This window comes from Puma concolor, chromosome B4 (genome assembly GCF_028749965.1).
Source record: "Puma concolor isolate L17-30 chromosome B4, mPumCon1.1.hap2, whole genome shotgun sequence".
Lineage (NCBI taxonomy): Eukaryota > Metazoa > Chordata > Mammalia > Carnivora > Felidae > Puma > Puma concolor.
Window position 1 is genome coordinate 85,929,393 of NC_141673.1, and position 14,283 is coordinate 85,943,675.

The 14,283-nt window shown below is 35.4% G+C and overlaps 1 protein-coding gene across 33 annotated transcripts in view; it reads left to right on the forward strand.

Moving 5' to 3' along the window:
- SOX5 (SRY-box transcription factor 5) overlaps positions 1 to 14,283 on the forward strand; it is a 1,024,889-nt gene that overhangs the window by 973,319 nt on the left and 37,287 nt on the right. For all 33 annotated transcript variants that reach the window (XM_086713854.1, XM_086713857.1, XM_086713848.1 and 30 more), the window contains one exon: positions 6,697 to 6,874. In XM_086713854.1, coding sequence (XP_086569980.1) covers positions 6,697 to 6,874 — 178 coding nt within the window. The remainder of the gene's footprint in view (positions 1 to 6,696; positions 6,875 to 14,283) is intronic.

Genomic DNA, 14,283 nt, shown 5'->3' on the forward strand with positions numbered 1-14,283 from the left:
TCTTTCCCATATGTTATTATTGCTACTTACTTCACATGAATATTTGTGATAAATATGGGGAAAATCACAGTTTTCAAATAGCACAGAGGAAGGAGCCTGAAATTCTGTATTTTTTTACTCAGTCATTATATGGCTATTAAGGAATCAAATCATATTTACAAATGAAAGAATATATTAAATACATAGACAAACTGTCCTTAAATAATTCAGTTTAAATGAAATACAATACATACATCCACATACATCTTCACTGCAGACTTAAATATAAAGTAAATACATTTTTTCCTTCTTTATTACTTGCCACACAAAAACACAGCCTCAAAGCCACAAGCCTAGATGTCAAGTGATTTGCATTTTTCTAATGCCCAACATATAACAGCAAGTAATAAATAGTTGAAATTTCATTCAGTAAAGAATGAGTGAATGGATGGATGGATGATTGAATAAATTTAGATGTTCTTCCCATTGCCATTAGAATGCTATAAATTTGTTAACTACCAAATAAATATTTGCTTTTTGATAATTACTTTAGGTAAATATTTAAAGAAAAATTTTTGTTATAAAAATTGCCAATGAAAAATTTTGATAAAGGTATAAATAAAGGTGAAATTTTTATTCTGGAGGGTATAATCATCTGTTCATCCTTAGTGGTGCACCTTATGGTCCAAAGACCTCCTTCATGTGGGTATATTCTACGTCGTGAAGGACAAGGATACAAATAGAAAAAAAGGAGTAGATTTCTTTAGGTGATGAGGGTTTTGGGGTGATGGTGGGGTTCAGAGCCAACGGCCAAGAAAGAATTCTTGTGGTGCAAAAAGGTGATTTTTATTAAAGCACGGGGACAGGACTCGTGGGCAGAAAGGGCTGCACTGGGGTTGTGAAGGGTGACTGATTATATACCTTCAGGTTGGGAAGGGGTTAGGAACAGTGTAAGTCTCTAAGGAATTTTGAAAGCAAGGTTTCCAGGACCTTGAAGGCTAGCTGCTGTTAGGAAAACACCATTTATTTCTGTTTAGTAATGCCTCAGTCATGAGACCCTTCAGATATATATCAGGGGCCATATGCTTGGAGTATAATTGCCAACATATACTTGGGAGTTAAAGTTGGTTTGCGGGGCACCTGGGTGACTCGGTTGGTTAAGTGTCCGACTTCAACTCAGATCATGATCTCATGGTTCATGAGTTCGAGCCCCACTCATAGGGCTCTGTGTTGACAGCTCAGAGCCTGCTGCAGATTCCGTGTCTCCCTCTCTCTCTGCCCCTCCCTTCCTCATGCTGTCTCCCTTTCTCTCAAAAATAAATAAGCCTTAAAATTTAAAAAAAAAAGATAAAGGAGGTTTGCAAAGGAATGTTTATGTGTTTCAGAAGACTCACAGGATCCTGGCAGTGGGGGGGGGGGGAGGGGGGGGAAGGGGTGGGGGTCAGGATAATGTTAAGCCAAGATCCCCTTTTGTCCCTAGCAAAGTGTCATCATCAAGGCAGCTGAGCTCCTAGAGGAAGATCACTCTGCCTGTGTCAAGGACTTGTCAATGGGCTGTAGGCAGTAAGGGAATTTAGTTTTTCATTTGCCTTTATTTCCCACATCACTGTGACAAGCACTTAAACTCCCTTACATCTTGATGAGGGTGATATTAGGGCTCCAAGAAACAGTCTATAGGTTTCTGGAGATTAGGCTATGGATAAGATTGCCTTTTTCTTGCAGTTTACTAAGTTATCCATAAAGTGAAGGAGATTCCTGTCCTGCATGACTGTGGTCTCTATCAGTCAACCATTTGTTTTCTTTCCTTTTCCCTTGGGCAGCCAGGAGTGTCCAAGGAATATCACACATACCCCCCTTTGATTTTTATGAGCAATTTGGTCTTTGCACATTAAAAATTAAGAGTATTATACAATTATGTTAGAGTAGCATGTTTTTCCTAAAATAAACATATTATTTGAAAATCATCTGAGTAAATTATATTTTAACTTTATATAGTTATTTCACTGTTTTTGTTAAGTGTGTGGAATGATTCTGCATTCATGATAAAACTTCTATTTCTCCAGTGCACCTGAGACTTTTGATATTTATGTCAAATATTTTTCTTTACCCAAATTTATTATTTATCTCTGTGGGGTATTTATTTTCACTGCCAAGATACAAATTCATCAGAACCTCCACAATATTTCTACTACTGGGACCATAAGTTGATATTAAGTGAAATGTTTGCTTTTAGACAAGTTGTAGTAGCTATAAGTAAGCAGAACATGCCTGAACAGTATGCTTGTTTAGATTATAATTGTTTTGCATTCTATCCCAGACAACTAAGATTAGACAACACTTTATTAGGAGAAGTTATAATCATAAATAGGTTCCAAAAGCTTGTATTTATATGTGTGAAATGTTATTCCATTACACATTATTGAATTACTGTATTTTCTGATATACTGTACATGGACCCTTGGTATTTTCTCAAAAAAATAATCTAATTTGATAACTCTTTAGAATTACCAAAAGACAGTTTTGATGTGTACTATGGAGATCAGACAAGCACAAAAAATCACCAAAATAAGTCAAATGTTGTCTTAACGTTGAAGTTAGTACATAAATAGCAAATGTGTGTATGACTTCATTTTGTTACATGTGTATTGACGTTTGTGTGGTTCACTATGTGAAGAATTATATGGTTAAGTCTGAATACCAGAATTTGTATTCCATCAATGTCTTTTTAAATTTAAGATTAAATTTGTTACATAAATAGAAAGAATATTGTATGTTGAGTCCAAAAACGTGGGTTTCTTTAGATCTCTGTGAGTTTTAGTTTCCTCTCTGAGATTACTAATTAATTGCTTCATAGTATTGAAGATTACATAAATGATTTGAAATATTTATAATGAATTCTATACATGTAAGTAATAGCCTGTTAGTTAAAACTTGCTTACCTTAGTTTACGCATTTACCTCAGCTTAAATGTTCACCTTATATTTATATTTGGTTAGCATATCAACTTTGTAACTACTCAACAGGTACATAAGATTCTTCTTAACTATCATTTTGTGTTTAAATTAGCTAATTATGAAATATGCTATTTTAAAAAATTTCAATTGGCAGCATCATTGAATGATTGGACAAGTAATTAAAAAGAAATTGCTCTCCTTATTGCTTTATGGTGTACTTCATACAAATGGTATTTTTCCACTGCTTTATTGACCTTGAAAATTGCTTATATTCTTTTATATAAGAAAATATTTATTTACAGTTTTAAAATGCATGCTTTATTTGTACGAGTAGGGTTTGATCATGCTAAGCTTGCAAATTTCTCCTATAAGATATTGCAAATAAAAAACAAAGTAGAAAACCATTTAGAAAAAAAACCTTACCTTTGGCATTTATTGCGCACATTCATAATTATGAGAATGCAGGTCATAAATAAATGGTCCACTTTCATTTTATAGTTAGGGTTTTAAAATTTTCATCTTGTCAAATGAAAAATAATTAATAGAAAATGGGAAAGTACTGTAATTTTTGTATTCGTCATGAATAACAGGTATTTGGTATAGTAGCTCAGTAGTAAATTATTAGAAGAACCAAATTGTGAAATAATATCATATAATGGGTCAAAATTATTTATATAGTTACCAGTATAAGAATCAAGCATGTGGGTTCTTATTAATATACCATTAGCCTGGTCACACAATGAAAGAGAATGAAAGGGCAATTTTGAATGACATTTCTATCAACTTGGGAACTGTCAACCTCTATTATGTCCTTGGGGCTTTGCACTTTTTGGCTTTCAGACATCTGTGCTGCCCTGAATGGAGGAGAATATTAAGAGTTCCAGTGGGTCTCTTGCTCTAATAAATGCTTTGGGTAGTCATTTTTCAGAACGTGCACATAATAGTTCTTAGTGCTTACAGCTAAGCCTATGACATTTCATATGCTTCCTATCATCAGCACCTACATCTGCATCATCTTCGTCAAGACCCTCATTCCTCCTACACACATACTCATGCTCTATTTCCTCTTGCTCATAAATCTCTTCTGTTGCAACTCTGGGAATATAGTCCTTCCTCTTTTTTTTTTTTTTTCTGCACTGTCAAGTGAAACAACCACCTTAATTTCTCCAAGCATCCCCTCAAAAACTTTTGCAAGAGTTGTAAATACTGCCCAGGGAAGTTTTCAGGCTGTCATAACAAAAGCTGGTAGCTTCACACAGAAAGTAGTAAGTAGGTACATTTTATAGAGGAAAAAGTGTTTAGAATATTTATGGCTGCATGGGTAACAGTCACTAAAGCACCTATCTGACAGGACATTCAGGCTGAATTAATGAGAAGAGAATCTGGATTCTAATCTTGATTGGTCTACTGAATGTCAGTAGCATTTAGTTTATTATGCATATGAATGTTTTCATTTATTATTAGTAGTAGTATATGTTATGCTTTGATAAAATTTTAAAGATTGGGATTACTATATATTTTGTTAATGTTACATCGTTACATTGAGGAAGCTTTTAAAAGGGTTTTGAAGCTTAATAATTTTTTTCAAAAATTACCTCCCTTTGTATTGTATATGGTGGTGGCTTTCACATGTTAGTGTGCATCACAATCATCTGGGATTGCTCACTTTTTTTTTTTAAGTTTTGATTTTGATTTTGATTTTTGAGAGAGAGAGAGAGATCAGCATGAGTGGGGGAAGGGCAGAGAGAGGGGCACAGAGGATCCAAAGTGGGTGCTGCGCAGATAGCAGAGAACCCAAATTGGGCTTCAACTCATGAACTGTGAGATTGTGACATGAGCCAAAGGCAGACGCTTCACTGACTGAGGCACCCAGGCGCCCCTGGGAATGCTTGTTAAAATACACGTTGCTAGAACCCACCTCCAAAGTTTCCAAAAGAGAGAATTTGCTTTTCTAATAATGTCCCAGGTGGTGTTGATGGTACTGATCCAAGTATCATATTTGCAAACTATTCATCCATACTGTCGGTATAGAGAAAAAGGACGCAATACTTCTGGGTTTCTGTCAACCTATATAAGGTTGACAACGTCCTATATAAGGATTATGGCTCACCAGCTCAACTGAATGTTCCAGATTGAAAGATCTAGGCATAATTTTGCCCCTGCTGTTTTAAAAATGCTAAAGTAAATTTTTCTTAATTATATAGTGAACCAGTCATGGAATTAGTTTACCTTACTTCCTTCCAAAAAGGAAGTATAAATTCAGTATAATGGTCGTCAACTTATTACACATCTAATGTGATCACAGATTGCCATTTGAATTCTAATAGATTTTCAGATAATTCTTCTTTTTTGCTGAAAGAGAAAACAGAATTTTTTATAAAATGTTAGAGTAATTTTTCCTAGTTTTTCTTGAGTTTCCTAAGTGCAGCTAACCATGGAATTTAATAACAATAAGCCAGTTAAAAATATAAACTTTAGATAGACATCATATACCATTTTACCATTTTTATAAAGTGATTTGTTTCAATGGTTTTTGGTGTATATATATATATGTATACATATATACATATGATTTTGTACACAGTAATATTTATTTTCATGCCATAAAATGGCACCATTTGATTCTAAGAAAAATAGATATTTATTTTCTTAACTCATGAAGGTAGAACAGTAGCTAAGTAGAAGCTAAATTTTTATTCTACAAGAAAAATGTAACATTGTAGATATGGTTATCAATAAAATATAAACATATAACATGATGTTTTAATTTTAGAGCACAAAAAGGAATAAATTTTTCAGTCTGTGATCAGAAAAGTGATGTAATATCATCTGATTCTTGTGAATGATGTGGTAGAAATTTTAATGATAATTGTATACATAAATTTTATGTATGAAATTACACAAGGACTAATATAGAAAGGTATAAAATAGAATGTAAACTATGTAAACTTGACCTATTCAAGTAGTGAACAACTGGAAATCACCATATATGCTGAATTAACCACATAAAGGTCCCCATACCACAATGTATTGATTGTGGTATACGTTGCAAAGAAAATCTGGACAACAAATCTAATTTAAAAACGTAAAGTGGTTAGAACAGTGTTGCATATGAATAAATAGTACATATTGGTATAATGTTAGTTATGTTTAATTTCACTTTTAGATCAAATCCAAACTGTTTCTGTGAAAACTAGGAGAAAAGATTATTTTCTAAGAAAGTTAGAAAGTTTCTTTCTTTTTTGTATTCAATTTGGAGAGTAGTTCTGATCAGACTACATACCATTTAACTCCTCCATCATGGATGTTCCAGGATCTCTGCCGAAGCACCAAGCTATAAGGGTGCTTGGGACTCAACCCCTGTTCTTCGGAGGTTGAGGAAAGCTTATCTACATCATAATTGTACATGAATTATGCATGGTCTCTCAATAAAAATGAATAGTACAAGGAATAGCTTTTTAAGAGTATTTCTTACAGGTGACATCAGTTATATACTTTCTGGATAGTTGAGTACCTGTGTACTTTCTCAAGAAAGTATAAATTTGTATAAATTTGTACTTTATACGAAAGGTTTTTCATAATATGTAGTTGGAAGTGACATTGTTGACAGCTAACCAAACACTGTGATGTTCAGGTTGAATGTTAAGATCACTAATTGGTAGAGTAATTGGATGGGAAATGACAGGCTGTATACCTGTGTTTTTCTAGGCATTTTTTGATCAGCCTTTCCTTATCACAGCTCATGTTCTAATGATCATTGCAGGATGAAGTGGCACAGCCACTGAACCTATCAGCTAAACCCAAGACCTCTGATGGCAAATCACCCACATCACCCACCTCTCCCCATATGCCAGCTCTGAGAATAAACAGTGGGGCAGGCCCCCTCAAAGCCTCTGTCCCAGCAGCATTAGCTAGTCCTTCAGCCAGAGTTAGCACAATAGGTAAGTTCCGTTTCTTTTGTTCTTGCTGATTTTCTGTTTATGGCAATTGAATGAAATCATCTTTTAATGGCGAATCACGCATACCCTGTGCATGGTTTTAGTTCCATAGGAGAGTTTCCATTTGATGAACCTCATAGGTCTGTTTTAAACATGCAAATGAAATTTATAACTGAAGTCCAAGTTACAATGTCCCCCTGAAAAGCTAATGGAACTGGTTATGTTTGTTGATGTAACAGATGTTCTTAAGCTTTAAAAAAAAAAAAAAAGAGGCCTAAGTGACTTAATCACAGAAAGCAATGTTTCCAGAATGTTGTTGTTAGGTGACTTGCCTTTTCCATCACTGAAATATGTTTCCATTTTTTTTGTGATGTGTACAAACTGTACATAATGATGAAATACATTCCACTTAGATCAGCAGTCACCCATCAGGATATGACGTTTGTTCATTTCCATACTGCTTGAGTATTATTTGAACATACCAAAGTATTATAAAAAGTAGAGAGCTTCATTTCTCCATAATTGGCATTTTGGTAGAGTAATAAGTAAATACTAAAAACTGCTTCTATAAGCTGACTTTAAAAATTCCAATAATTTTTACTATAGTAACACATAAATTAGACTGTATATACTTACTTCAATCCACATTTATTGATGTTTATCATTTGCATACAGTTATAAGGAGAGTAGTACAGACAAGCCTTCGAGGAGCTCAGGGTTTTTAAATTTTATTTTACTTATTTATTTTAATATTTATTTTTGAGAGAGAGAAACACAGAGCATGAGTGGGGGAGGGGCAGAGAGCAAGAGGGAGACACAGAATCCGAAGCAGGCTCCAGGCTCTGAGCTGTCAGCACAGAGCCCAACACGGACCTTGAACTCACAGACCATGAGATCATGACCTGAGCCGAAGTCAGACGTTCAACTGATTGAGCCACCCAGGCGCCCCAGAGGAGCTTAGGGTTTAATTAAGGGAAAAGTCATCCATGTCATAACCATAGAGAGTGCTATTTGAGAACATAGATACAACTTTGTAATCAATGAGGAGTATTGGATTCTATCTGGGAAGGATCAAGGAAGGCTAAGTTGGGAATAGCCTAATTCAAGTGGAGTCTTGAGGAAGAGAGATATCTGTAGACATTTTAGCTTTTAAGAGAAAACCCAGAGTAAAATAGCATATTTTTGAGAAATGCACTGATTTGGCGAGAGTATGGAATGAGTGTGTAGTGGAAAGTGATCAGGGCTAAAACCGAAAAGAGCAGATGGAATCTGACTGAATGCTATCCTAAGAAATTTGACTTTTTCTCCAGACAGCAATCTGATCAGAACTTTAAGAAAGAAGAGTATTGGCATCAGGAAGAGACTGGAATCAGGGAACCCATTGCTTTAGTGCGGGACAAGAGTTAGTTAGTTCCATGAAATAAAAATAAGCAATGATAAAACAAAGGAGAGAATAGATTGAGGAGATATTAGTAAAGAAGAATTGATATAACTTACCCTTAATAGAAAGTACCTGGTGAGGTTCAGGTTGAAGACAGAGGAGTCTAGGATTTTTAATTCATAAAGTAAGAATGATAATACCTCCCTTAACCATGAAAGAGAAGACTAGAGTGGAAGCTGATGAAGGGGAAGATATAAATATAAAAATTTCCTAAGTGTTAAAAGACAAGGAGCCATTTAGGTATACATATTCAGGAGGAAACTATAAATATTTCTGATATGTGAAGTGGTGCTAGCATTTTAGATGTAGAATTATATATGGTATAAGGGGATTAAGAGTACACTTATGACAACGAGCACAGCGTAATGTATAGAGTTACTAAATCATTATATTGAAACCAAGCACAGAATTATTAAATTACTGTATTGAAACTAATGTATTATAGCTATACTGGGATTAAAATAACAAAATAAAATGAAAGCACTAATTTGAAAAGAAGTTGTTCACCAACAAAGAGTGTATATAGTAAAAAGAGAAATGGGCTAAAGAATCCTAGGTATCACCTACTGTATTAGTTATCTATTACTGAATACCAAATTAACCCAAAACTCAGCAGCTTAACATAACCAACATGCATTATCTCACAGGTTCTAGGGGTCAGAATTTGGAAGCAACTTAGCTCAGTGGTTCTGGGTTAAGGCCTCATGGTTGCAGTCAAGATGTTAGGCAGGGCGGCAATCATCTATATGGGCTTTACTAGGGATAGATGCTCCTTTGTCAAGATGTCTGACTCACATGGTTGTTAGCTGGTAGGTACGTTCTCTACCTTGTTGAGTCTTTTCAAAGGGCTGCTCATCGCATGGAAACCAACTTTCCCCAGTGTGGGTGATGGAGAGCAAAGAGAAAGCCATAGTGCCTTTTATAAACCTAGTCTTGAAAGTCACACACCGTCCAGTCTATTTTATTCTTTTCACTATAGGAGAATCACAAATGCAGCCCAACTCAAGGGAAACGGTATTAAGGTCCAGCTCTGAAGGAAGCAATATCAAAGTATTGTTGGACACATTGTAAAACCATCATTCTTCTTTAGGGGGAAAACTGATAAAGAGCAAGTGAATGTCTTAGAATAAGAATAAAGATAGGAAAATGCTAGCCTAGGAAAAATGAAAGTTTCAGAAAGGAGGGGTATTTAATGGTCACCCATTTGGCAGAAAAGTTAAAAAAAACACATGAAAAAGAAAAGCCCTATGATTTAGCTAGAGCTCATGGAGAGGTAAACTTCTAATGGAGAAGCTTTTGGAGAATGCCTTAGGAGAATTTCAATTACAATGATTTGAAAGACAATGAGGAAAGAAAATGCAGTTGATATATAGACCAGTCTTTTTGTAAGCTTGGCATTGAGAAGTGAATATTTTAAGAAGAATGAGTAGAGACAGGTTTTAAAATGGGACAGTCGTTCATATATATATATGACAATATATATATAAAGTCAAGGGGAAGAAGAGTCAGAGAGAGATAAAGATATGAAAGAGAACACGGATGATGATGGAAGAGATCATGAGAAAGGATTAACCTTGGAAAGGAGCAAAGCCCTTCCTTTATCTGAGACTGAACGAAACGAAGGAAAAAAGGGAAAGTTACAGAGAAGTTGTGGGATGGACAGAAAGAAGGCTGAAGGAATACATTTCAAATGCTTCAATTTCCACAAAGCAGAATTCCTGATTATTTGCCAAGAGGAAGCCAGTCTGGGGCAGTGGGGCAGCAGTGACAAGAGAAACTATGAAAACTTTAATTTTGAGAGTTTAAAAAAGGTTTGGGGTTCACATGTGCTTTTTATCATTATGAACCATTCTGTTATGGTTTAACTCAGTTACTCTGCTCAACATCTTAAATGGACTCCAAGATAAGGTTTGCTTTCATGTCCTAAGTATGTAAGAGAAAAAATATTTTATTTGGCAGGAATGATTCACTTCCATAATAGACACGATGCTTGTAAATATCACAACGCTGGTCTATGATCTACTTTTGTAATGTTGCTAGAAGTAGAATATTTAACTAACAAAATAACTAATAGATTTGCATTTTTATCATGTAAGGAATTTTTTTTTTACTTCAGCATTCCAGGGATTAAGTGTGACCAAAAAAAGGCAAGAATGTATTCAATGACATTTATCATTTGACTTTCTCCACTACTAAAACTTCTCTTACTTTTTTTCCCTTAAAAATCCTTTCACCACGTACACATCTCTCATATTTTCCAAGAATTTGAGGCCACTGCGATTTACTTTTCTCTTTTCAGCAAATGCAGATGTTGAAAGCTGAACTGTAATGAGTAATAATGTCATTGGATAAAAGCTGTGAGCATTAACAGTGTTGTAAAGGTCACCCCTGAAAGAAGAATTAATGTATGATGCCATTAATAAACCAAGGAAAACTGTGAACTAAAAGTAACTTAAGTTACCGTTAATGACATGGGCTCTTTGCTATGTATCTATTAGCTTCAAATAGAGAAAGTGAGTTTTTGAGGTTGGAAACCAATCTTATAGTGTACTCTGTAAGAACACCTTTGGTATGGTACACGAAGGATAGGTTGCTCCAAAAGAAAGGGGATCCTTAAAAGGTATGAATAGGTCAGAGGAATGATGGATAAGTTTAGAATCTTGTGACCAAATATTATCTTTCTTCTATTGGCCTTTTTCACCTATGTTGTACATATGTATAATACTTCTAACATTTTTCAAGGCATTTTAATCTATTTCTCACTTATGCTGATTTTAGAATTATAGACCCTTAAATAGATAGAGCAGATATCCATATCATCTAGTCAAAACTTGTTATTTTACAGATAAAGAACCAGCGCTTATGGAGGCTAAGTGCTTACCCAGGAATTCTAAGTGAGTTCCTGTCACAGTGTAGACAGTTCTGTGACCCTGTGTTTATTTCTTCCATTTTAATTTCAAGGAAACAACTGTACATGAAGACCAAGTAATGTGCCCAAACTCACAGCCAGTGGAGGTCAGGGCCATAGGATCATGGTCTCTGGCTGGCTTGCTCTCTTTTCAGCCTATGGATAGCCTTTCCGCATTAGATGCTCTTCTCACTCCTTTCTCTGTCCTCTCATCCAATAAATGGAAATCAAATATCTTCTCTATGTGATATGATTGGCAGGATGATGAGCAGATGGAAGTCTGAGAGGCTTTAGATGCCTACAGTCTTGTTCTTTAAGTCTTTGGAAGATATTAGGATGTTTTAGTCTTACCCTTTATTCCTCAGAGGCATTAACACTTGAAAAGTAAAACTTCACTGAGCAAAAGTAGTAGACTCACATTGAGTCAATAAGATGAAGAGAAATGTTTTCAAGTTCGAAGGAGGACATTACCTTGAAATTTCAGTAGTTTACAATTTTAATGAGAAAAACTGCTATGAGGGTAGGTTATTAAACAAAAATATTATAATAGTTTAATTGAAAGCCATTGGATTTTTAGGAAGTTGAGGGTATTATTCAACATCTGGCAATTAACATTTGCATAACACTTTACAATTTACAAATTGCTTTCACATTTATAATCTAATTAATTCTTGTGAGTTTTCACAGATGAAGAAATGGCTACATATCAGGGTGCCAAAAGTTTGATGATGATAAGTGACCTCAACAATTGAGAAAAAAATTAGTATTTGTTAAAAATAACTTGAAACACATGTGCCTTGCTTTTACTTACAGCTGAAAAGCCCTATGTAAAGTAAATATGTAGTAAATAAGATTTTGTATTGCCTTCATAGCATCTGTTAAATCCATGAATTTAATAAATATGTGTCATGTGGTACAGGCTTCCATTGATGTGATGACATAAATAATCACCCTGGAATTGCAAAGGCAGATACTTTCAACTTAGAAATATGCATTTATTCCTTCAATAGACCCTGCCACAGGCCAAAGGAATAAAAGACTGAAAATTTAAAAATGCCCTCAAGTAGTTCATAGACTGGTGTGAAAGACAAACTTAGACAAATGGAAGGCAATGTGACTGTAAAAGCATATATACGGTTTTGAAAGAGCATATAGATGAGAAGTTCTAATGTTGACAAGGAGCATGCCTGGGGTATATCAGGAAAGTCATTACAGAAGGGGCGACATCTGAATAAAGTCCCAAACACACCAAAAAGACAGAGTATTTCAGCAAAAGAGAAACGCTTGGGAGACAGAGGCCAGTGCTTGGAAGAGGAAATAGTCCTGTGCTGCTTAAACACAGAACTCAAGAGAGACCAGCAGGAAGTGACGCAGGAAAGATAAGCAGAATTGATATCATGAGGAGACTTTTAGGCCATTGTAAAGTGTTTGGAATTTATCCCAGAATGACATTTTGGGGGGAACATTACAGGGTGTCTTGTTCCAGTGTATTTGGGAAAAGCTGCATACTTTTGTTATCTCTGGAAGATTCACAGCGCACATTAACATTATCACGATCTTGGGAATTTGTGCAATGAAGAAACCTTTTTTCACTTTAATTTAGTATTTCCCACACTTATTTGAACATGGAATTATTTTTTCACAGAATATTACATCTCATCATCTTATGAAATGCTCCTTTAAGCACCAAGGTACCAAGAGATGGGTTTTTAATCACGTAAAGTGACATGATCCAGATTCCTTTGGGAGGATATTTTGAAATGCTTTATCTGGAAGCAGATAAAGAAGATAGATTCAAGGAGTGTAAGCCCGAAGATAGGGAAACCAGTTAACAGTTTAAGGCATTAGCCCAGGTGAGAGATGAGGTGCCTTTAGTGAAAGCCGTGACCATCATGATGGAGAAGACACACATTTGAGAGCTGAGGAGGAGGCATGACTGTCACAGCTTGGTTGCCTGTTATATATATGGGGTAAAGGAGATCCCTCAGGTGACTGAATGGGCCACTGGAAAGGGATAAAGAATGTAGAAAAAAACAGGCTGAGGCAGTGGGAAGACAATGAATTCTATGCTGCTTTTCAGATCCTCATGAGACAGACAAGTAGAGAAGCTTGGTATGTGTATTTAAACATATGTGTATGTGTATTTAAGCTTGGTATGTGTATTTAAAAATCAGGAAGGATTTGAGGTAGGTAGCAGATATTTTATAGTACTTGGGATCACCCTTGACTTTTAGAGTGCATTCAGACCAATTGTGGTATTTGGTTTCAAAGGCTGCCACAACAAGTTACCATAAACCGGGTCGCTTAAACTGGAAATCTATTCTTTCACTATGTGGAGGCTAAAAATCCAAAGTGGTGTCAGCAGGGTTAGTTCCTGCTGCAGGCTCTCAGGGAGAGCCTTGTGTTCCTAGTTCCTTGTAGCTTCTGGTAGTCCTTGGTGTTCTTGGCTTATAGGTGCATAATTCCAGACTCTGCCTCCATATTCATATGGCCTTCTCCCCGTTGTCTCAGTATCAGATCTCTCTCCTTTAAGACCCACCTGACATCCAGGGTGATCTCATTTCAAGATCCTCAATATAAGTACATCTGCAAAGACTCTATTTCCAAATGAGGTCATGTTTACAAACACCAGGGTTAGGACACAGACATACCTTTTTGGAGAAACACAATTCAACCTGTTACAAGTGGTTTTCTGTTTTTCCTTCTACCTTTCAACAGCTTCTTTCCTTGTGGAGCAGCCCATACTCTTTCTGTTTTGATTTTATCCTAAGATTGTTCATGTGTTTCCTAAGTGAAGCTGACCATGGAATTTAATAACAATAAACCACTTTAAAAATATAAACTTTAAATAGATGTCATATTATACCATTTACCATTTTTGTAATGGAACAAATGTAAGGTTGATGGAAGAATTACATGAAATAACACAGGTTATTTCCAGGCCTCCCCATTTTTTTTCTGCCTCTGAAAATATATAAAAGGGGCGTTTTTAATTTTGAGAATTTTGTTGGTAGTGATTAAGAAGAAACACCAAGGCATAAAAAACCAAACTGGTGAATTTAA